Below are 23,467 nucleotides of genomic sequence, written 5' to 3' on the forward strand. Positions count from 1 at the left end.
GTACTGGGGATGGACAAACAAAAATCTCTGCTTTCAGCTCTTTTATGTTGTGCTGTGGGGGGAACAGTATCTTATATACAGTGGAGTAGGGACCTGAAGAAGTTTAAGAGTGAGTCAGGTTGATACCCTGGGAAAAGCTCCAAACTTTTCATTAAATAGGAGTGACGGGCATGGAGTTAACAGGATTTTCTGAAGAGCAGAGATATAACTGCATGTTTGTGTACTGATAAAAATGCCTATAGCCAGGTACCAACGGCTCGCGTCTATAATCCTAGCTACTCAGGAGGCAGAGATCAGGAGGATCGATCTTGGTTTGATGCCAGCCTGGGCCCTATCTTGAAAAAAACCATCACAAAAAAGGACTGGTTGGAGGTCCTCAGTTTAATCCCCAGAAAAAAAAAAGTTATCACTGTAATCTTTGCTTATATAGTTACGAAACATGTTCTCAAACTTTTCTTTAGCACGGAACTCTTATACTCTTTCTTGCATAATTAGAAATAGTCCTTTACACTTTTCTTTCTTAAGATACTTTAAAATGAAAATGTTCTGGTCCTTGTAAAGTAACATGAGCAGGGTGTTGGTGGCTTCTAGTTATTTGGAAGGCTGAGACTGGGAGGATCACATTTGAGGCCAGTGGGGCAAATATTCCTTGAGACCCTCATCTCCAAAATAACCAAAGCAGGAAAAATGGGACCTGTTGAAACTATTCTAGGAATGAAGGGAGGGGCTGAATTCAAGTATGATATATGATATATTGTAAGAACTTTTGTAAATGCCATGGTGTACCCCCACCCAGCACAATAAATAAATAACCAGAGCAAAGTGGATTGGAGGTGTGGTTCAGGCAGTAGAGCACCTGCTTTGCAAGCACAAAGCCCTGAGTTCAAACCCTGGTCCCACCAAAAAAAAGTAGTAGAACATGGCCCTTGATCAGAAACCCTGTTTTGGCTGGGCATGGTGATGCGTGCCTGTACCCCTAACACTTGGGAAGCTGGGACAGAAGGATCCAGCTTGAGCTCAGACTGCCTCAAAGAAACAAAAACCCTTGATTGCCTTTGTCACTCAAAAGCAAGTTTCCTCCTAACTCAGCTGAGGTTGATAAGAGGCAGTAGAGCTGTTATAAGCTGATGCAACTGTGCATAGGTAATCTAAGGTAGCCCATCATTTTCAGTATATAGTTGGTCCCATTTTAATCAGACTGTCTCAACTGGAATATGTTAAAAGGGGCAGGGTCAGTCCTGAAAATCTGCTTTGACAATGAAGGTTAAAGCTAGAGCTGAAGTCAGTTGCCAGCGTAACTGCTAACTTGTCACCAAGCCATAAAGACCCATGCCTTCCCCCATGGGGTCCCACTAAGTTAAAGTAGTGAACAAAACATACACACAAGCAATGGAGCGCTAATTACACAAGAGGCACTGATCCTTGCTTTTATTCACGCAGTCATATCCAACATTGGGAATTGTGTGGGCATAGATACAAAAATGGAAAATGGGATCATAAACAGCAATTGGGTTTATCACGGCAGTAGTGGCAGCTCAGCCAGTGTATGGTCCTCTGAGGACCTATTGGATTGAGGGAGAGCTCCACCCACCACTTCATAGCCAATGTACTTGACAACATTTGCCCTGTACTTTAAAATTAAGGATCACAGTGATTAAAAACAACAGGGTCAAGACATTCAAGGCTGAGTGACTGCTCCTGAGCCACTTAGTATGAACAGTCTGGCAGCAGGAAAGTGAGGAATACTGTGTGCCCTTATCCTCAGCAGGTACAAGCAAGGCAGATCACAGCACAGACCCATGAGATGGTCTTCTCCCCTGTGCACCAATGGAGAATACCCTTCCAGCCAAGTCCTCAGGAGGCAGAACTGGAGGCACCAGAAACACCACACAAGCAGCAGCATCTCTTGGTTTCTCATGGTCACATTCAAAAGTTAGTTAAGTACAGAAAATAGAAAAGCATTTTGTGGTGAGCCTTTTCTAGACCCAGAACACAGGTGGTCCTCTTGCATCACCATTTGGACTGCATACACCGTTACTACTTCCTCAACAACACAGATGCCCAATTTGTATTAGTGTGCCAGTTACAAGACATACAGGCCAATAAGAAAGATGATTCTAAGGAAGGGAGGGTACCCCTAGCACCTTGTATTTCCCTCTGTAGAGTTGTTACCTACCACATGAGAGAAATGAGAACTTGGCAGTGAGGTAGTAACAACAATCCTCACATCAGGAAAAAAATGCAAATCTACCTAGTCATTCCCTGGACATTAAAAACAGGCAGTTATCCCAGATCTTTGGCTCCAACCACCCTCTCATGGGAAGCCATGTATCTCAAAAGAAACTGACAAGGAAAACGGCTGCCCACTGAAGTGCCTAGAGATACCTCACAAGAGCCCAGGCACAAATTTGTTTTGTTTTTTTGCTAAATTCACCAAGCACATTTTTTATAGGAAAAGAAAACTGAAGGACAAACCAAATTGAAAGAATCACTGTTATAATAACTTTAATTTATCTTGCATTTTACAGAAGTCTATGAACGATTTTAAAAAAGCACCTCCTTACCCCATCATGTTTCTCTGACAGTTGTTAAAAGTAGGCAATGAGTATGTCAACAGCTTGAGCATCCTGCAAGGATTTCAGATCAACCGCTCACCAAAGAACTTGGCAGCTTTTCTATCTTGTTTTTAATACAATGGTGTATCCATTCTGATGGCAAACCTGTCCAGCCAAATCTCCACAGCACACTTTGCAAAATGGTGATTAGCAAATTAGTTAGCTTTGGCACGGAGCTGTGCTCGCTTGCCTGTGACAGCCTGGAAGCCAGTTTTTATACTGGCAACAGAGCATCGAGAATGACAAGTTTCACACTGTAAGAAATAGAGTCGGGTGTCCTTCTGCAGGATTGTGTCCGGTGATCGGCATGTATGACAAGTGACATATTCCTCTGCAGGAAAAGGAACACACAGCATTATTGGTAGCTACACCGAAGGAGAGGTTTCTATTCTCTCACAGAAATACATCTACTGCATTAAGCCCAGGCTTAGAGAACAGTGTATCTGGGCACCCAAACCAGGGAAGCTATTCTTGGGGGTAAGAAAACACAGCTGTCTGCTGTAATGCTTTTGGCACTAAACCATGGGTTGAAAAAAAGACTCCAAATGCCCCAGGATGAAGGGAGGCTTGCCAACTGCCTACTCTTGGTTCTGTCAACAGTTGAGCTACTTATCTGGCCCTCTTAGGTGTGAACAGGCACATCAATTTTTCAATGATTAGTAAGCTAACAAGGGGGCTGGGCTACGTCAGAATCACAGGCAGGTTTCTTAGACATGGCTCTCAGCCCCAGAACCAACCAGAAAGTTCAATCATCTGGGTCTTCCACCTCCCCTTTACTATCATTTTCCTTCCGATTTCTTTAAGGCCTGATTTTCCAGGCACATCACCAACAAAAAGCTTTCCCTAAAACACTGCAGCGTAATGGGAACACTTCACAGTGACATAATGAAATTACAAACTTACTGATGTATCTTCTCAAAACATTTTCTATCTGTTTCTGTTGGAATCTTCCTTTGATTACAAGTTGGTTATTACCATCTATAGAACCACTATGAAAGAAAAAAAAAAATCCCATTATTTTAGAATCAAATTCCAGCATGTTTAATGGGATTAAAATATACTCAATGGTGCAGGAATAAGTTCTTGGATCAGTATGCCATACTATCTGGTTTCTCAATTTTTATTTTTTGAGACATGATCACACTATGTAGCTCAAGCTGACCCCGAACTCACAATCCACCTGCCTCAGCCTCCCCAGTGTTGAGATGCTGGGATTACCGGCATAAACCATCATGCTCACCCTCAAAATTCATTCATTCATTCATTGATTCATTTGTGATATGGGGGTTGAACTCCAGGCCTGTCACTCTGCCACTCTGTCAGCCCTTTTTTTGAGATACAGTTTTGCTTTATGCCCAGGGTAGTCTGGATTCAGATTCTCCTGTTTGTACTTTCCCCATGTAGCTGGGGATGACAGGTGCATACTAATGTATTCAGCCATTGGTTGAGATGAAGTCTTGCAAACTTTTTTTTTCTAGTCTGTCCTATAACCTAGATCCTCCCAATCTCTGCTTCCCAAGTACCTAGGAAAGCTTACAGGCTTGAGCCACCACACCCAGCTCAAACTTTATTTTGAATTAAGTAGCTAATGACTGCTGACCTAACCATTATTTCCTAACATTAAATCCAATTTCAACCAATTAGACAGTGACAACAAACAGATCTGTAATTGATTTTAATTCTAAAACTTATTCACTATTTGTGATAGCTCCTTCATCCAACAAAAACTTTCTGAATGCATAATCAGGTGCAAAGAAAGTATAGGAGGCTATCAATATAAAAACATGATGAAAGGACTACATATATATATCCACACACACATATGTATTAAATCTTAAGCCAGGTGCAAAGGTGCGCACTTGCAATTCCAAGAGGTAGTTGAGGCAAAAGGATCACTTAAGCCCCAGTAGTTCAGGGTCAACTTGGACAACATAGTATGACCCTCCCACAAAAAAAATAAATAAAAATTCTAAGCACCATTTTGATTTAGTCATAGTTACAAGTATAGTTAAAAATAAACAGAGCTGGGAGTGTGGTAGAATGCTTGCCTAGTAAGCACAAAGTCCTGAGTTCAATTCTCAGTACTACCAAAAAAAAAAAATTGTTGAAAATGTACTAAAACTGGTGACGGTTACACATGTTAATTTTAATATGTGGGCATATTAAAATCAATGAATTAAATTTGAGTTGTATCTCGAAAACTGTTACCAAAAATATATATATTATTGAAATCACAGGTCCCAAACTGTCAATGGTACTTCCTGATTAGAAGCTGTTGACAAGTACTTTTGAGAAAGACATTATGTGTTAAAATTCACAAATCATAAAATACGACAACAGAGTTACATTTTGTTTGTTCCGTATCTTTTTCTAAAAACCTCTCTATGATTCTCCTTTAACTATAAGGCTTTAGTGTCATCCTGCATGGATTATAAGTAACCCTTAATCCCCAGGCTATGGTGATTCCACAAGATAGGGAATTTTTCCATGCACTGCCTCCCACCCCCAAAAAGAATTTCCTTAACAACCCTAAAATATTTAACCCACTGACCATAAGTTCACTGGTCACAACTTGTTATAATTTAACCACATTGTTACAAAAACTAGGTTATTTCAAAAACATTGCTAGCTTTTCCTTATTAGTTTATGCTTGAAAATAAAAATGATTGTAACAACTTTATTCTTAAAAGACACAAATCTACAAAAGAGCTCATATATACCACAGTTAAGCAAACTACTCCTTAATGCCTCTGCAAGTATAGCAAAATCCAACTGTGATTTTTTTTTTTTTTTGAGCTCAGCGCCTCACACTTGCAAAGCAGGCACTATTACCACTTGAGCCTCTCCACCAGCCCATCTGTGATTTTTTTTTTAAAGAGTATAAAAAGCACAGAACACCTAATTATCTCTGCACTGCAGGTGAGACAGATTTTAAGCCATTTACGATCTCAAGCTCCATCTATGGCCATACCTAAACGTGCCCCATCTCATCTGACCTCAGAAGCTAAGCAGGGTTGGGCCTGGTTAGTACTTGGATGGGAGAGCTCAAACTCCGTAGCAAGCAGACTTGACCTTGCATTTTGATTTAGCCATGTGACCTAGACCTTCATCAATAAACTGTTTCCAAATCTAAGGACGGGTGTTATTTCATAGAGCTGTTGTAAAGATTAAATGAGATGGTACCCAAGCAGAACTTGGCACTGTACCCAGAACACAACAGGTGCTCACTATGTGTTAGTTATTTTATGACCTAAGTCTACATTATTTATTTTTAAAAGGACATTTGGTTTCATGCACTTATAGTAGTCAAAGGAATCTGCCTGAGCTCCATGAATGGGGATGGACTGGCTCAGTGACTTCCAGGCGAGCCCTGTAAGGAAGAAAGTAGCTAATCTCAGATCCTTCTTTCAATGGTTTCTCCTGTGCTACTCATCAGTTTGTAAGCTCTACTTCTTTAAAAGCCTCTTATCAATTAAGAAAAAAAAGCTGACTTAAATTGGTTCCTCTAAAATCTAGTATTTGCTCCATATAAAAAGACCCAAGAGTTCCCATTAGTGACAGGAAACTCTAAACATGGTAGTACCTGTGATACTCACTTTAGTATAACAGCAGGCCTGTTCAGAAGAACCATGGTCAACTGCACCCTATTCCTAAGTGCCAAACTCTCCCACAGACATGAAATGGTTTCACTTTTCCACTGACCTAAAAGTTCCTCTGATAATCAGGTAATGTTTTCTGTATACTAGTAATGTCCAGTAGTATCCACTATACATGAATATTGGTAGTTTCTTACCTTGTACCCAGTTCTGCCAATAAAAACGCAAGGAGATGTTTGGGCTGACGATGTAATCTAAAAAAAAAAAATTAAATATATCTTTCATGGACATCTGACTACACTTCTGAAAAACCATCCTGTTCACTAGTTCAATCTGTGATTACTCAGCATTAGATGAATTTCAGGCAATTCATTTAAAGTTTGAAATAAAGATTTATACTACGATAATACTTATTTCTATTTGAATGCTTAAAAAGCAGTACTACATGCTATTTACAAACATATGCGTAAGTATCTAAAGATATGGACGGGAAAGGTGAACACTAAATCTTATCTGTCTAAGGAGGAAGGAGAAAGGGATCATAAAAATACACAAAGGTAGACTTCGCTGTAAAATGTAAAAGTATCTCAATCACATGTGAAAAGGTCAATGTACACCAACCTAGGTGATTGATATCTGGATGCTTGTCATGCTAATCCCTGTATATTTCCTGTTTGCAATTGTTCGTATTTTAAAAATGGAAATACAGACACACAAATATATCGTTCCATATAGCACAACAGCATAAAAATGAAAACAGCAGGGCCAGGCATGATGGTTCGTACCTATAATCCCAGCTATGCAAGAGACAGAGATGGGAAGACCACAGCCCAAGGTCAGCCTTGGACAAAAAGTGCAAGACCTTTTCTGAAAAAATAAATAAGATCAAAAGGGCTGGAGGTATGTGTGTGGTTCAAGCAGAGCACTTGCCTAGCAAGCACAAGGCCCTGAGTTCAAACTCCAGTACTGCCAAAAGAAAAAAAAAAAAGCTTAAATATTCACCAATTGTGGAGTGGTTAAATTATGACATTCATGGCATGATTTAGAACAAGACAGGCCCACATCTAAAATTAAAAAGCAAATATGGAGCAATGCCATTCACGATTTTCACTTGTTAGTTCCATTACAATTTTTATACAGGTATTTTTTCCCAAAATATAATAATAAGTGACAATTGGTAAAAAATACAAAACAGGTAAGCTCCTATATTACTAATGGAAGTATAAATTGTTACAAGCTTGCTGAAATGTAGTTTGCCATAAAAATACCATTTCTTTCTTTTTGGCAGCACTGGGGTTTGAAGTCAGGGCCTCATGTTTGCTAGGCAGGTGCTCTACCACTTGAGCCATTCCTCCAGCTCCAAAATACCTTTTCTTTTAATGTAGCAATTCCATTTTGGGAATTTTTTACTTACATCTCTATTCAGTGCTACCTCCTCCACCCTTCACCCCCCTAAAATAGAGTCTCGCTGTATAACCCATGCTGGCCCAGAACTCCTGATCCTTGAACCCCTTGTCTCTACCTCCTGCGTGCTAGGACTATAGACATGCTCCACCATGCCCAGCTTCTGAGCTCCTATTAATACATGTTTAAAAATGTTCTGTGAAGTTTTGCTGCCAATAATAAAAATGTGGGGGCAACCTTGTCCAAATTAAGGAACTATTAGAATATGTGTGTAGCTACTTAAAATACATGAACGCTACTTAATGACATAAGTAAACTTTATATTATATTGAGAAGAAAGGTTAAAAATCAGTATACTAATTTATCTAAAAATATGTGCTTTAAACTGGCTACATAAAAGTACTAAAGTATGGTTATCAGTACTTTCAGATGGTTTTGTATTCTTTAGTGTGTCTTAATTTTCTAATTTTTTTCTAGTGAGCATATATTACTACTGTCATAAGGAAAAAAAAAAAAAGCCTAAAATGTTTTGAGTGATGCTTGAAAAGTACTGAAACACGGAGTCATCTTTTTGCTGCAACAAGCACATATCACTTATGAAAATGAAAAACAAATAGTGGGGACAAGGTGAGTGGATGGGAACCTGCCAGAAAAGGCATAGCTGAGGAACTGAGAAGACAGACTCGGACAGTGACTTGGGGTTACACTGGCATAGAATATAATGGCAATTAAGAAAGAAGAAATTTCATCAGTTGGGTCCTGGCCATGACCATCAAGGAAGAGGCATACCAAATCCAGCCACTTTTCAAGAGCTCTCTGCTTGCTTGGCAGATCTACCCTGCCTGATAAGCCTTTTCCATTCCCAGAGTTCCCAACCCATCTGAGAACTATATTCAAGCCTCACTCTTCAGTACATCTGGTTAGGATCCACTCTCATGGGTCAATACGAGCTGACTTTTCTCATCTATGGACACCATAACAAAATGAACATCAAGACCTATGAATTTAAAGAACTAGATTTGAATTGTGACTTTCCTGAACCTGACCCCTACACATGTGCCCTATCTTTTTCTACTTGCAATAAATTCTACCATAAGGACACTTAATATTTTTAAAACTCCACTGAGAATGTGGTATTTGGAATGGACGCTCTCCATTAACCAACTTACAGTTTACAGATATCTGTAAAGTTCACAAATGAAGTTTTCTTGGTTCCCACTCGGACGACCTGTGGAGGTTTCATAACAAACTTCCTTTTCTCTCCAGCAACCATATCTGGATTCTTTTCCCTCATGATATTGAACACGCGATTCAGTAGCTGTAAGGACAAAGTAGTTTTCAAGCATATTCTTAGTAATAGCAAGGAGTATAAAGTTCACATTTTAGTCACTTCAATGGAGTATATTTTACTTTTTTAAATTAAATATACACATGCACACTACATGTTCTGGAGCTCCTTTGAGGGCAGGACCTCCTCACCAGCTAGGATCTGATCCTTTACAGATGCTCAGTAATTCCTTGCTAAAAGTTAATTTAATGAATGAGCCCCAAACTAATTCTGCTGTTTTTATGGGAAAGTATATGATACGTGGAAAAGATTCAGAAAACCCCAAAATAAGCAAACTTCAGACTACCCTGGCCACAAATTAGCCACTTTGCTACCAAGGTCTCCTGATTCCCAAGGGGGTTCCACACACTCATAAATCCATGAATTCAGATGGGGACAGTGAGTACTATAATGAATGCCACATTCTGGGCCCACAAAGGTGGGCATCACGAACTGCTATGTACTGGATACATGACCTCTCTGCAGCTACTTTACTATCAATCTGTATTTCAATGGTCCTTCCAATTCAGGAAACATTTATCTTGCTTTTCTTTGTATACTAGTGAACAGCTTAGCCTCTCTCACAACAGTATTTATCTCACCTCTTCATAAGTGTAGTCTCTTTCTGAGCCTGCCCAAGCAGGCCCTGTCTGGTTACTGAATGAGATGCCATCATCTTTTTTGCTGTCTTCATCTTCTAAAGCTACAGATAACAAAGAATGAGGGGTGAGACCTGCTATAATAACAAAGGAGGGACAGAAGGAAGATCTAAAAGAAATGAAAGCTTAAAAACAGTTGTCTTTCCTTTCACAATTGCATTCATAACAGTGTCAAGAGCAGAGGGATCAAGGCTCAAAAAACAATCCCCTTTTCCTTATAGACAGAGATGTAATGACTTTAATAAAAAGACCCTTAATAGAGACATTCATGATAATACACAGTGAAATGTTTCTTAAGTTAAGAAACAAGATAAAATAATGCATCAGGCTAATTAGAAAAAAAGGAGTCCAACTGTTTTGAAGCACTTAAGAAATTTCAACACCCATAAAAACCCATCTGCTGACTATACTAAAATTCTCTAAAACCCCTATAGTATTTAGAAACTAATAAAACTGTACTTGAGACAACAAAACCTTAAAAATTTTAAACATTACTTAAAATTCAGTTACAGTAATTTTCCCAAATCTAAATCAGACTGGTTTCTTATAATCACAATTGCAAAATTCTTCCCCCCATGAAATCTCTGAAGATTTACCATTGTCAAGTTAGATACTATTTCCTTTCAGCTTTCATTATCATGCAGTGGAAATAAGGAACAGGAAAAAAGCTTCAAAAAACCCTCTCCATTCCCAATCAAAGACTAAGGCCAAAGGCTTAAGTAACCTACAAATGAGATGCTGGGTTCCTAGTATTACCTTCATCTTTTTCTAATATTTCATCTTCATCTGGGAATTTGACATTCTTCTTTTTCTTCTTTTTGTTGCCAAGCATAATATCAAGGTCATCCTCTGGCTCAGCAGGCTCTTGAACATCACTTTCAATCTTAAGATCCTAAGAAATTGAGATAAGTCTCAACATTTTGATGCTAGGATTACTCTTTTCTTAAGTTACATAAGCAAGCACCATTTTAGAGCGGGGAAAAAAAAATCACAATATTTCAAGCTAAAATTACAGATAAGAAATACCTCTCATAGGTGGGCCAAACTGGCTTAGAAACTGCCATTTAAACTGTGAATCCCTCAAGATACTTTTGTGGGATCATTTCCCCTTTTATCCCTTTTTATTCTTCAGTCTTGGGATCTTACCATTATTACCCATGTTTCCAAACCAGACTGTCAGAATCACGTGAGAAACTTTAAAAGACTCTTAAATTTACTGACAATCTTCAGCAGGAACAGGGCTCAGGAATATTTTAATCAAGTTTCTGAGTGAATATGATATAGTCAATAGAGGGATTTCTCTTGGTGACACCAAATATGTGTTTTTCCACACCAATTCTCCAACTATACCAACTAGGCATCATTCATTTCTAACACTAACTACCTGGAGTTATCAGATCTACAGGTTTAAAGGCTCAGCTTCATAGTTTAAGGGCCCTAACTTCAGATGACCAGTAGCAAGTATCAGGTCTCCAAGTTAACTACACTTCTGTCTGACTTGGCTACAAATTTGGAGGTTCCCACAGCTCCACTCCCTCAACAACTGAAATTCAGAAATGTATCAGTTTAAAATAGAAGATACAACCCATGAACAACCAAATGAATGTGATGCACAGAACAATGTACTGGGGGTGGGAAGCAGGGAAGGTGTCAAGGAAGGCAAACTCTAGGCCTGTCATCTTCCCAGTATATCAATGAGGTAACCAAGATGGAAGTACTCTGATCATTTAGGGGTTTCATTTATGAAAGTATGACCAATTAAGTTATTGGCTACTGGTGGCAGATCTCAATCTTCATCTTCATAGGTGGCAGGGACCACTGATCATGGCTTGGTCTTCCTAGTGACCAGCCCCCAGCCTGAAGAGGCTGCCCAGACACCAGTCATCTCATTAGCATACAAAAGTCTTCTCAGTAGCAGACACTTCCTTTGAAGACTACAAGGGTTATAGGAGCTGGGTGCCAAGACCAAAGCATAGCACAAAACCCAAATATTTTATCTTATATATAAATCATAGAGTGCCGGCTTTGCAAGTGTGAAACACCGAGTTCAAACCCCAATTCTGCAATAAAACAAAACAGAACAACAACAACAAAAATATCCAAAACACCAACTCAGCCAGCTGCAAATTGATATCCATCCCTTGCCCGGTGACAAGAATACCTATTCCATCTTCTTGGATTGTATTAATAGCACAGAAAAATCCAAGTCTTTAATAGACCAAGACTTTCTGTGGCACACTTCTGATGTGTCACCTTATTATCCAGGACATTTAAACCCCATTGTTCAGTAAAACCTGAGAATTTCTGTTTCTCCATTTTCCTATAGTAATAGGAAGAGAATCCTTAACTAGAAGGAGAACAGTATGAAGCCAGGGAAAGTCATCTTGTTTCAAAATATTCTAAGTTATCCTTCAACTAAAATTACTCTGCTAACAGGAAAAAATCTTATTCATTTTAGTACCCTAATAATTAGACGCAATGCCTGACTCATTGTAATCACTAATATACATTTGCTGAACAAACTGTCATCAAAATTAAGACACATTCCAAAACTCAATACTGTATAAATTCCCTGCTACATGTGAGACACCATATTTGAGTTTGAGCAAATAAATTACTTACCAAAGTAAAATTTCAGTAGAAAAACAAAATGGAATTTTTTGGGGGGGATGAGGGGGTAGGAGAAGTGGATGTTCTTGCTGCTCTCTCTGTGCATACAAAATTGCTATACACCGAGTTTTATAAATAGATGTAGATGTATGGGCTCTGCTAAAGTGATTCCTGCATAGGTCTTTAAAATGGTAGTTCTAGGTGGTATATGCATGTTATCCCAAATACTCAGAAGGTGAAGGTAGGAGGAACTCAAGAATAGCCTGGGCAAAGTTAGCAAGACCCCACCTCAAAAACAAAATACAAGCCAGGTGCCAGTGGTACATGTCTGTAATCCTAGCTACTTGGGAGGCAGCGATCAGGAGGATCGCAGTTTGAGCCCAGCCTGGGCAAACAGTTTGAGACCCTATCTCAAAAATACCCAACACAAAAAAGGACTGGTGGAGTGGCTCAAATGTTAAGCAAGCCTGAGGCCCCAAGATTAAACCCCAATACCAAAATGGTAGCTCTAGGGAGGGGAAGAACAGATTTTGAGCTCCTTTTTCCATCCACCCTATTTATCTTCCTGCCCACCTATCTACTTCTTGTTCAAACAATTTTAAGATACTTGTACTGGAAATCAATCAAACAGTAAAATAATCACAGTCTCAAGTCCCTACAAGATAAGAGAACTCAGCTGGAGTGTGGCACAAGTGGTAAGAGTGCCTGCCTAGCAAACGTGAGGCCCTGAGTTCAAACCCCAGCACTGCCAAAAAAATAAAAGGGGGAAGAAAAAAAAAAAAAAAGGTAAGAGAACTCCACAGAATTAGCCTGAAAGGTCTGGTTTGCCTTCAAGCTGCACTGTCATTTGCTACCAACCACTGTAGGTTGAGGTTCATTCTTTGCTGCTACCAAAGGTTTAACAGAAGAAACTATATAAAAACTTGCTCCACAAGATTTCTCCCATACAGAAATATCTCTCCTCAGCCAAACAATCTCAGTATGGTAAGAATAAGGGGCATTTTATAATTATCTTAATGGCCTACGATATGTAAGACCTAAATTTATATTCCTTCAACTATATAATCTTTAAGATACACTCCCACGATAATGACCTTAATAGTGATGATTAAGTGCTTAACAAAAGCAAAGTTACTAAGGGGATGAAACAGCCATTAGCAACCTTTCAAGTGGTCAAATTTTACCTTTAACAAGAAAGCAATACTACCTTTATACCTTCTTCAGCTTCATCAATATCAAATATCTTTTTTGTTTTTTTCTTCTTCTTCTTTTGATTAAAGAAGTTCAAGTCATCTAGATCATCAGAAGCATCTAAAAATTGATCAAGGATTATCAATTATTAACAACTATCAAAAGGCAAAGCATCAAATTGTGAGTTATGCCAACCCCTTCTAGGTACTAATTAGTATAGTAACTCTTCTACAACCACAATGGTTATGATTCTTTTTCCAAGAATCTCCAGCTTTGTATATTCACTTCTGCCTACCCCAATACCCCTACCCACTCCAATACCTCCATCCCTGGTTCCAGCCCTATTGAACTGCTTCCAAATCCTAGTGCAGTTATGCATAGTCTCTTACCGCCCGCCAAGCCTTCCCATGGACCCTCACACAGCTCTTACCTTTAACTCACAGATCTTAGTTAGAAGTTACTTTGACCAAGAAATCTCTAAGCCTGTTAATTACGTTAGGTGTCCTCAGGGTGCTTGGTAATACATTCTGTTCATTCCAGCTAAGTTAATTACTACCAACTTTCTTATCTACCTAGTGTCCCTTCTACATACTAAGCATATGAGCCTTTCTCAGTTAAATCCTAGTACCTAGCTCAACATTTTATTGAATTAATCAAAACATCAAAAAGCAGTTATACAGCTGGCAAAATGGTTCAGTGGTACAGTGCTTGCCTAGCATGTATAAGGCCCTGGGTTCAATCTCTAGCCCTGCAAAAAAAATAAAATAAAAACCTAAAAAGTAAGTAATTTTTAAAAAGACTTCATACAAATTATTTCACATTCATTAAAATAAGGAACACAGTAAGTATGAATATTGATGAAACTGTATTTACCATTAGTGAATATATCATTTCCATTGGCTCTGCCCAGCTGTTTTCTACGAATATTATAGAATCCCTCTGCTACCATTTTTTAAGAAGCTATTCACGAATACATTTTATCTTATTACAACAGAAAATACTTTCCAAGTTTCAAACAAGTGCAAGACACATGGTATTTACTGAAGGAATACCATTTCTCTTTATCCTAGCAGTCTTATATTCAATACAAATTATGTTTACTGAATCATTTTTCTAATAGTCAAATTTTAGTGCTATATAACATAGTGTTATAACACTAACATGAGGTGAAAAACCAAAGCTAGTCCCTAACCCACAATATTTTAGGATGTAGTATTAATCTCTCATACACATTAACTGCCTTATCTTGGTCCTATTTCTTTCTATCTACACTCAAATACAACTATCATTAAAGCTGGAGAAGAAACCTAAAAGATCAGACTGGAAAACCAGTCCTGTAATGAAGAGGTTATCTTTGTAATTTGTAAATTCAAGGGGAATTTCCCTGCAACAAATCTATCAAATCTGGTAAGGTCCAGTGCACACAGACTGCTGATAACCTTGGCTTCATCAGAATAGCCTTGCCTTATCAGACTGAGAAGACAATGAGTATACAAAAATCTAAGCCATTGAAGGAATTAAGGCTTTAAGGACAACAATAAATCTGACATCAACCACTCACCTTTCTTCCTACTATCCTCTTCATCAGCTTCTACATCTTTGTCCTCAGTTGGTTCTGGCTCCACTTCTTTTGTTTCTGAGGGCTGGGTTTCTTCTGTCTGGGCATCCCCTTCCTCATCTAACATAAAAGGCTTCTTCTTCTTCTTTTTCTTCTTACTCATAGTAGGATCAAAAATCATCTGTTTAAGAGATAAGAAAGAACCGAGTGATTATTTTTAATGATGCTCACCTTCCAAATATGCTTCATCCTCAAGAAGTAAACTCTTAAAACTAAAAAGTATTTGATACATTAAAATGCCAAAAAAAACCCTACCAAAAATAAGTAAATAAAAAATAAACTGTCCATCCAACCTTCCTTATACTATTAAACAGGAAGGAGGGTGCTAAAGCATGTGCACATGCCCTTCAATTTGTTAGGTATCACAAGATACAACAACTTTACTTTTACTTTCATGAGTAAATGTGTATATTATGAATGAGTTGTCTAATTTAGGAGCAGGACCTTAAGAACAACCTATATTATACTCACTTATGAATAAGAAAAACAATGTCAGTGCAGGTTATGAGTATTTTGTTATGAACATTTATCAGGTCTCAGGATCTGAGTTTTTAAAACTTTTATCCTGAAGTTCAGACAAACCTTAACCTTTAAGGAAATTCACCAGCAACCCTTCATGTAATAAATCCCCAAATAAGAGAAACTTCCTCAGAACCTTTTGCTCTGCTTTTGTTTATGAAATGTAAAAAGTTCTCTTAGATTATTATAATCTAAATGACCACTAGAGAATAAGTGAAAAATTTTTAACTTGTAGACATTTGTACTGATCACTTGAAGAAAAAGTTATTTTAGACATAATTTAAAGAGCAAATACCTGACACAGCAGAAAGAGTAAAGTCAAACAAAATTGATTCAAGTCCCAAGCATTTTTTCCTCAGCATCTTACCACTTTGCTCATATTCTACCAGCTTGAACTTAGCATTTTGCCCACTGATCTGCTGTGGACTGTGTAGTGTTTAAAAGCACAGGGCTATAGACCAACTGTCTGGATTCAAATCCTGACCATGCCTCATACTTAGGTTATTCCATGTTCCATCTGGATGATGGAAGTAACTAGCAGAACTAAAATCAAATCAGGTTGTGTGTGGTCATGCATACCTGTAATCCCATCTATTTGGGAGGTAAAGACCAGGAGGATCAGGTTTGAGGCCAGCCCAGGCAAAAGTTAGTGAGATCCCATCTCAACCATTAAGGTGGGCATGGTCCCAAGTAGGTAGGCGGCATAGGTTCATGGTCTAGGCCTGCCAGACAAAAATATAAGACCCTATCCAAAAAATAAGAGCAAAAATAGCTGGAGGCATGGCTCAGGTGGTACAGAACCTACCTAGCAAATTCAAGGACCTGAGTTCAAACCCCAGTACCACCAAAGGGAGGGAAAAAGAAAAAAAAAAAACCCACAAAAACCTGATGAGGTTATTAGGAGAATCAATAGCTTACAGTTCACAAAGCATGGTACCTGATTCCTATCATTGAAACTTCCTCAACTAAGATAATCTAATTTCCCAGACTTATCATGAAACTCAAAAAATTCCCAAAATTGATTTTTCCCCCCTATGGTACTGGGTCTTGAACTCAGGGCCTACACCTTGAGCCACTCTACCAGCCCTTTTTTGTGATGGGTTTTTTGGAGACAGGGGTCTGGAGAACTGTTTGCCTGGGCTGGCTTCAAACCACAATCCTCCTGATCTCTACCTCCTGAGTGAGTAGCCAGGATTATAGGTGTGAGCCACGGGTGCCCAGCCCCAAAATTGATTCTAATAATTAACTTAAATTCCTTTTGGCCCAAGTACATTAAGGAAACTAAGCTAGACCAAAACCAAACTATAGTCTGGAATAAGGGTAAATACTGTCCTCACACAGTAGAGAAGTATCTGCAAAACATTCTGGAAATTTTTATATAGCCTTGTTGTGTAAATAAATAATTCTGAAATGCAGTCAGTCTGAAGAACATTAACTGCGAAACCTAAAGAAGCATCACTTCCAAAACAGAACAGCAAGGATGAAGAAGTTCCCACTGCTGACCTACTATTACTGGGCTTTGGTTCACCCTACGTGAAGTACTGCGCATCCTGTTATAGGGAGGCAGCTAAAATTCACTTTTTCTTGAAATAAGGACTTGGCAAAAGGACAGACAACACTCTAGGCACTATAAATTTGGTTCTGGCAGGGCTTATGATCCATTTATTGCATTTTTTTCAAGCATCAGATTCCCTGGAATATTAACTACCTTTTAACTATTACTCAGGAAGACAGACCAAAGATGGGAAGAATCCTAAAATCAGATGACAGCTTCACAATTGCCTTCTTACCCCTGAAAAACATTTTTACTTAAGTCTATAGGTAAACAGATTGTGGTCTCTTAAATAATAAACATGTAGAAATCTTTGCTGAAATAATTAATATCTCTCCCAATTCCTGTCTCTAGATACTTAATACTTATGTACTTTATATACTCGGTGCCTCATTTTATTCACACAGCCCTGTAAAGTTGTTTACAAATGAGGAAACCAGGGATCTGAAAGCAGCACTCAAAGCAAAACCCCACCAAAACACAAGGCCAAGTAAGAAAACATAACTTTTTACAATTTGAATTATGGGCCTGGTGTTGCAAGTCCCTCAGGAGGCTGAGGTAGGAGGAAGAGCAAGAGTTTAAGGCCATCCCTGGCTACATATCAAGTTCCAGGCCAGTGTGGGCTAAATACTGAGACATATCCCCCCCTCCAAAAAAAAAAAACTTTTCCATCTGACTTCCAAATCATCAACTGAATATATTCCAAATATTTTGTTGATGAGACTCATTTGGATTTGAGAAGCAAACAGTGTTGACAATGCACCTATGCAAAAACTACAGAACCACTTAAGCTTTTTTTAAAGTACACACTCACAAAAACAGAGGAAAAAAAAACCTTCAAAAGTATAGAGTTGCCCAGCACCAATGGCTCCCACTTGTAATCCTAGCTACAAGGGAAGCAGCAATCAGGAGGATACTGGTTAGAAGCTAGCCCCAGCAAATAGTTTGCAAGACCCTATCTCAAAAAAGCCATCACAAAAAAAAGGGCTGGCCAAGTGGCTCAAGTGGTAAAAGCACCTGCCCAGCAAGTGTGAGGCCCTGGCCCTGAGTTCAATTCCCAATACCACAAAAAAAAGTATAAAGTTTCCATTTTCAGTTTCTCATGCTGGGCTGGCAAGGAAAGGAGATACTAGCTAGAATTACCCTGACAATAGCCTCAAGTGCTAACTCAAATTGCCTCCTTCTATCCATCCTTTACCAGGAAGACAGATATGGGCCAGAAAAAAAGCAAGCAAAGGCACTGATCTAACCTTTGTTCCAGCTTTGTTCCAGGGGTGAAATGCTAATAGCATTTTCCTCCCTGGGTAATAAGATTCTGGGACATTTTTCTTTGAATTCTTTGTGTTTTGTAAACTTCACACAAAGCGTATTTTATTTTTAATCCAAAACTTTTTAAAGTTTCTTTTGCAAAAATACCTTACCATATTGTGTAAAAACCCATTATTATAACACCTTGTAGTAGTAAGCTTAGTCTTAGATATTGGTAGTGTTTTTCTAAAAACAATGTAAAGCTAGGTGTAATGGTGTAACCTATAATCCCAGCACTCAGGAAGCTGAGGCAGGAGGACTGCTGAGGCCTGTCTGAGCTACATAGCAAGACTCTGTCTCAAATAAAAATTTAAAAATTCTGAATGCCTGCAGATTAGGGATTTTTTTTCTTACTAAGGAGCACCTACATTTATAAGGCACTGCTTTTTAAAGTTATGGTTCTACTAAGCTAAAAAGAGTCATGTATGGCTTAATTACTAGGTTTAAAAGGTATGACTACAACTTACTTTATGTCAATTATATGTCTATAAGCCATATACAGAAAAAAAGAAACTTTTTAATAGTGGCTTCTTTCATTATGTATCCTGGCTACCAGTCAGAATAACTTTCTACTCTGGAAAGTTTCTGGCAGTTTGTAAATCACTTCCAAGTACAGGTTTACATTTGGTCCTCACTCACAAGTCAGAAGACTAGAAGAATATTTCTTCAGTCAGCAACACTAACCACAACCTACATCCCATTCTTTTTTGTTTTGTTGTTGTTGCTTGTTTTTTTGTTCTGTTTTGTTTTGTTTTGCAGTACTGGGGTTTGAACTCAGGGCCTACATGTTGAGCCACTCCAATCCTTTTGATGGGTTTTTCCAGACAGGGTCTCTCAAACTATTCACTCACACTGGCTACGAACTGCAGTTCTCCTGATCTCTGCCTCCTGAGTAACTAGGATTACAGGTGTGAGCCACCAGTACCAGGCTACATCACATTTTTCACTCCTCCCTCTACAAGTAAATTCTACCTGAAAATGTGAAGCAAAAAGCCAGGGTTTTAGTTTCACTACCTCACTGCATGAACCTATGGCAAGTTAATCTCTTTGCGTCCTACACTGCTATCTAAGAAATGAAGCTGTACTGGTAGATCTAAGAAATGCCAAGCTGCATAGCATTTTACTAGCCTCCAAAGTCTGTTCTGGAATGCTGGTGTGCCATTTCTGCTTCATAAAATCCTATTCATCCTTCAGTAATGTATTCATATTCCAATTTTATCAAAACCTGATCCCATTACCAAAAATGATCCCTCCAGTCCCCCCAAATTGCTGTCAGTGGTCTTCTGATACTTGCCATGGCAACTAGCAGTTTCTAGCTTGCATTATTACCCCTGTATCTCTTACTTCTCTTACTACACTGTGACTACTTTACTGTAGAAACCATACACAGTATACTCCCACAGTAACTTGCAGTATGTAAGTTCTACATTTGCTAAAAGTCATGAAAAGCTTGGAACATGAGTAAAAATAAAACAAGAGTGAAACATTGCCTTTCAGAACTTTTCCAACACAGTAGCTTTGGACAATGACTACCACGATCTCCAAGCAAGAACCATCTATCTCCTCAGTCTCAGCTTTTTTAAACTAGCAAGAGCCTCCCAGTCACTGAGATAGAGGCAAGAACGCATAGATGTGGAATTCAGCCAATAGCTCAGCCACTTAGAATTTGTGGATATTATACAACTTTTTTGAGCCTCGGTTTTCTCATCTCTAAAATGGGCACAAAGGAACCCCCCCCCTTTTTTTTTTTACACAGGGTTGTTATAAGACTCAGATGAGAGCTTGAAGTCCCTTCCAAAATAAATCCCAATTCCTTAACTAAAGGTCCTCCATGAACTAACCAGTACCTACCCTAAACCAAACTGGAGTAAACTGCGCTTTCCCTAAGCACACTTGGCATTCTCCATCATTTCTGTAATCAGCCTCCCACTGGTTGAGAAAATTCTAAACATCATTCAGGGCCTAAGTCAAAAACCAACCTCTGTAGAGGGCCTCGAATTCTTCCTCCTCCTCCCTATAGGCCAAGTAAATTGCAAATTCTTCCTAATTTTTTTTTTTAATTAGGAGGTGGGGAAGTTCTACCTCCAACATTAGGCAATACCTACTTGAGGGCACTTAACACCAACTTCATCTTGAGATGAACCAGGACGCATGGGAAAAAGGACCCGAGGATATGCCGAGACCCAACCCGCGGGTGGAGCTCTTCGGCCGGCTTTGCACCCGGACTTCCCGCTCACGTCGCCGAGAGCCCAGTTAAAGGAGGCCCGGGGCCTCCGGCTCGGGAACCTTCCGGGAAGGGCTGAGGGATCTTTCCTCTGGTCCTACGTCCCGCACCCCTCATCTTTTTAAGAAATAACTCTCGAGAGCAGAACAAGAACGGGAAACCTGCCCGAAAACCACAGTCTACAAAGTCTTTAACCGGACACCTCCACCGAGCTATCCCGGGTACCCGGCGCGACAAGCCGCGGCCGCAGGATCCAGCGGAAAGGAACGCCGGGGTCGCCAGGTCCAATCTCCTTCAGTCGGAGCAACCAGCTGGACATGAGACCCCATCATGAGGTCAACTCAACGTGTGCTCTGCACTTCCGAAACGCCGGCCACCGCGCCTTCGCGAGGGAGAGCGGGGTGCGGCGGAGCTGCGGCTTCGGACTCCTCGCCGGCTCCACCGCTCCGGGGCGTCTAGGCCCGGCTGCCCCACATGGCGGCCGCCCGCCGCTAGGCCGCAGGCCCAGTTTCCCGCACTGGGGTAGGTTAAGCTTCCTGCCTCAGTCCTTAGCTCTAGCTCCGGGCTTAGGCCCTTACCTCGTCCCCGGACATGGCTGTGATTCGAGTGGACTCAGCACGGTCGGGAAATCAGACAAGTCAGCTCCAAGCCCCGGCGGCAGCGCAGCTCCTCCCGATACCTTTCCCAGCACCGCACAAGGATCTTGCATCAGCGAGAGGGGACGATACCCCGCCCTCCCCACTAACGTTGGAAGTGCGCGTGCGCAGAACTCGCCTAGGCGCAGGCGCGAGCAAGAGCCAACTGTGCGCGCTTCGTGTGGCGCGAGTTACTAGACGCCGCCGCGGCGCGGGGCATGCTGGGACCTGTAGTTCTCCTAGAAGAGGCGGGTGCTTTTGCTGCAGCTGCCAAGGGATGCGTGAGTGTCATCTCCTCGAACCCCAGCCGGAATGTTCGGTTTCCTGTTCTGACCTCTGCGGATCCGACAGTTCTGTTTTGCTTTTAGAACGATGTTCTTCGGTTGCTCTCCGAGTGAATTTTGGCCGTTCGTCCTGGGTTAGGCTAGTAAGACACTCGGTAATCTGATCGCTTGGGGCTGATTTCCCACGTCTCTGGAGTGTTTTGGGGGAGTTCCAATTTGGAGCTGGAGGAGCGCGCCTCCCTACCAGGGTTTTACTTTGTGATAAATTTAATATGCTGGCTTTCTACTTGGGAGGTCACAACCAGAACTCTCTTCTCAGTCCCTGCAGGGGTAGTCTGAGGAAAGGAAGGCGTCCTCTAAGGAGAAACAGCCTGTCAAGTGACAGTCTGTCAAGAAGCCTCAAAATACAAGCATGCCTTGCTTTAGTGACGGGAACTTGTTGAAAAGCGTGTAAGTAGGCAACTTCCTCGTTGTTGGACCTCAAAGACAAGCAGTGTCCCTAGGCGATGTCATCTTATGGGACCACCTTCTGTACTGGATGGACAAAAACTTCATTACATGGCGCTGACTGTACTTGTTCATGAAGTCTCTGCTCCGGCGTTCGGGACGCGTCCTGCAGTGCCCCTTGGGACATAACCGCTTCCCTTTAGGGAGAACTCACATTGTCAGTGCCCTCCAATCAAAGGACGTTGAGAACACCCCTGTAGTTGGGCCAGGGGAGGGATACCGTGGGAAACAGCAGGACATCAGGAAGAGAGGGTGCTGGAAAGAACTTACAGTGGGTTTCTTCGGTAGTTTGAGGGAGGGCTCAGGGAAGCAGGGCTTCTCTCTGGATTGGACGCTATCGGGAAGTGGGAGTAATTCTATGATTGGGTATTTTAATAATTCTCACGTGAAAAGGGAGAAGAACCAAGTGAGGCTAAGGCTGTAATTAGTAAAGAAGCATTAGTCCCTCATATTAGACAAGACGGGATATTTAGTCATTGTTTGTGGTTGGGACAATGTTTTGGGTTTTTGTGTGTGTGTATTCATACATGATTAAAGAATTTTTGTTTTCGTTTTTGATCCATTGTGGTCACAGAACGGCCTTGTCTGATATTGGTGTTCTGTGAAATTGTTTAGTTCAACAGGTCACCACATCCTAGGTGATACTGCCAACCTAGCTCTCAATAGGAAGGGCCGCTTTTCTCCCCATTAGGCTCCATATTATTTAATGTACGTTGTCTGCTTTAGTCCTTAAAACAACTGCATGAGAAAAAAATACTGGAAAAATAGCATTGATAATTACCTTGGTTCTTGCGTCTGGCAGTTCTTGCATCTGGCAGGAAAAGAATTCAAGCAAGATTCAAAAGATGGAGTAAAGATAAGAGGTTTATTAGGAAAGAAGAGAGAAACAGTCCTTGTTTATGATGGTTGTTTTTTTGTTTGTTTGTTTGTTTTTGAGAAAGGGTCTCACGAACTCTTTGCCCAGGCTAGCAATCCTTCTGATCTCTGCCTCTTGAGTAGCTAGGATTACAGGCCTGAGCCACTGGTACCCAGTCCATAGTGTTTTTACTTGACCATAAGCCTATAGAGACTGTGACTTAAGCAAAGTGTGACAGTACTTGAATTAGAACCTCAATCTCATGATTCTTAGTCTAGTGCTGTTTATACTTGTTAACAAAGGCCACATATCTTCATGGATAATGTTTATCTTGCAGAAAACATAATTAGCCAGCCTCTGGTGGCTCATACCTGTAATCCTTGTTACTCAGGAGGCAGAGATCACGAGGATGGCAGACAGTTCGAAGCCAGCCCCAGACAAATAGTTTGTGAGACCCTATCTCCAAAAAACCCATCACAAAAAAGGGCTGGTGGAATGACTCAAGGTGTAGCCCTGAGTTCAAACCCCATGCCACCAAAAAAAAAAAAAATCAAAACAAAAT

The 23,467-nt window shown here is 40.3% G+C and overlaps 1 protein-coding gene across 1 annotated transcript; it reads right to left on the reverse strand.

The window, feature by feature from the left end:
* Positions 1-2,488: 2,488 nt before the first annotated feature.
* Positions 2,489-21,341, reverse strand: Eif2s2 (eukaryotic translation initiation factor 2 subunit beta). The gene is made up of 9 exons (XM_020170271.2): positions 21,202-21,341; positions 14,964-15,141; positions 13,419-13,522; positions 10,358-10,493; positions 9,545-9,645; positions 8,785-8,933; positions 6,409-6,465; positions 3,519-3,604; positions 2,489-2,946 (listed from the first exon to the last, which is right to left on the reverse strand). The coding sequence occupies exons 1-9, from the start codon at positions 21,214-21,216 to the stop codon at positions 2,771-2,773; spliced, it is 1,002 nt and encodes a 333-aa protein (XP_020025860.1). The 5' UTR covers positions 21,217-21,341; the 3' UTR covers positions 2,489-2,770.
* Positions 21,342-23,467: the final 2,126 nt, after the last annotated feature.

This window comes from Castor canadensis, chromosome 5 (genome assembly GCF_047511655.1).
Source record: "Castor canadensis chromosome 5, mCasCan1.hap1v2, whole genome shotgun sequence".
Taxonomy (NCBI): Eukaryota; Metazoa; Chordata; class Mammalia; order Rodentia; family Castoridae; genus Castor; species Castor canadensis.

Coding starts and splice junctions, on each gene's coding strand:
- Eif2s2 (XM_020170271.2), bottom strand. Junction 3,605..6,408: donor TTGGCAGAACTGGGTACAAG/GTAAGAAACTAC, acceptor TTTCTTTCATAG/TGGTTCTATAGATGGTAATA. Junction 2,947..3,518: donor TGTTTTGAGAAGATACATCA/GTAAGTTTGTAA, acceptor CTTTTCCTGCAG/AGGAATATGTCACTTGTCAT.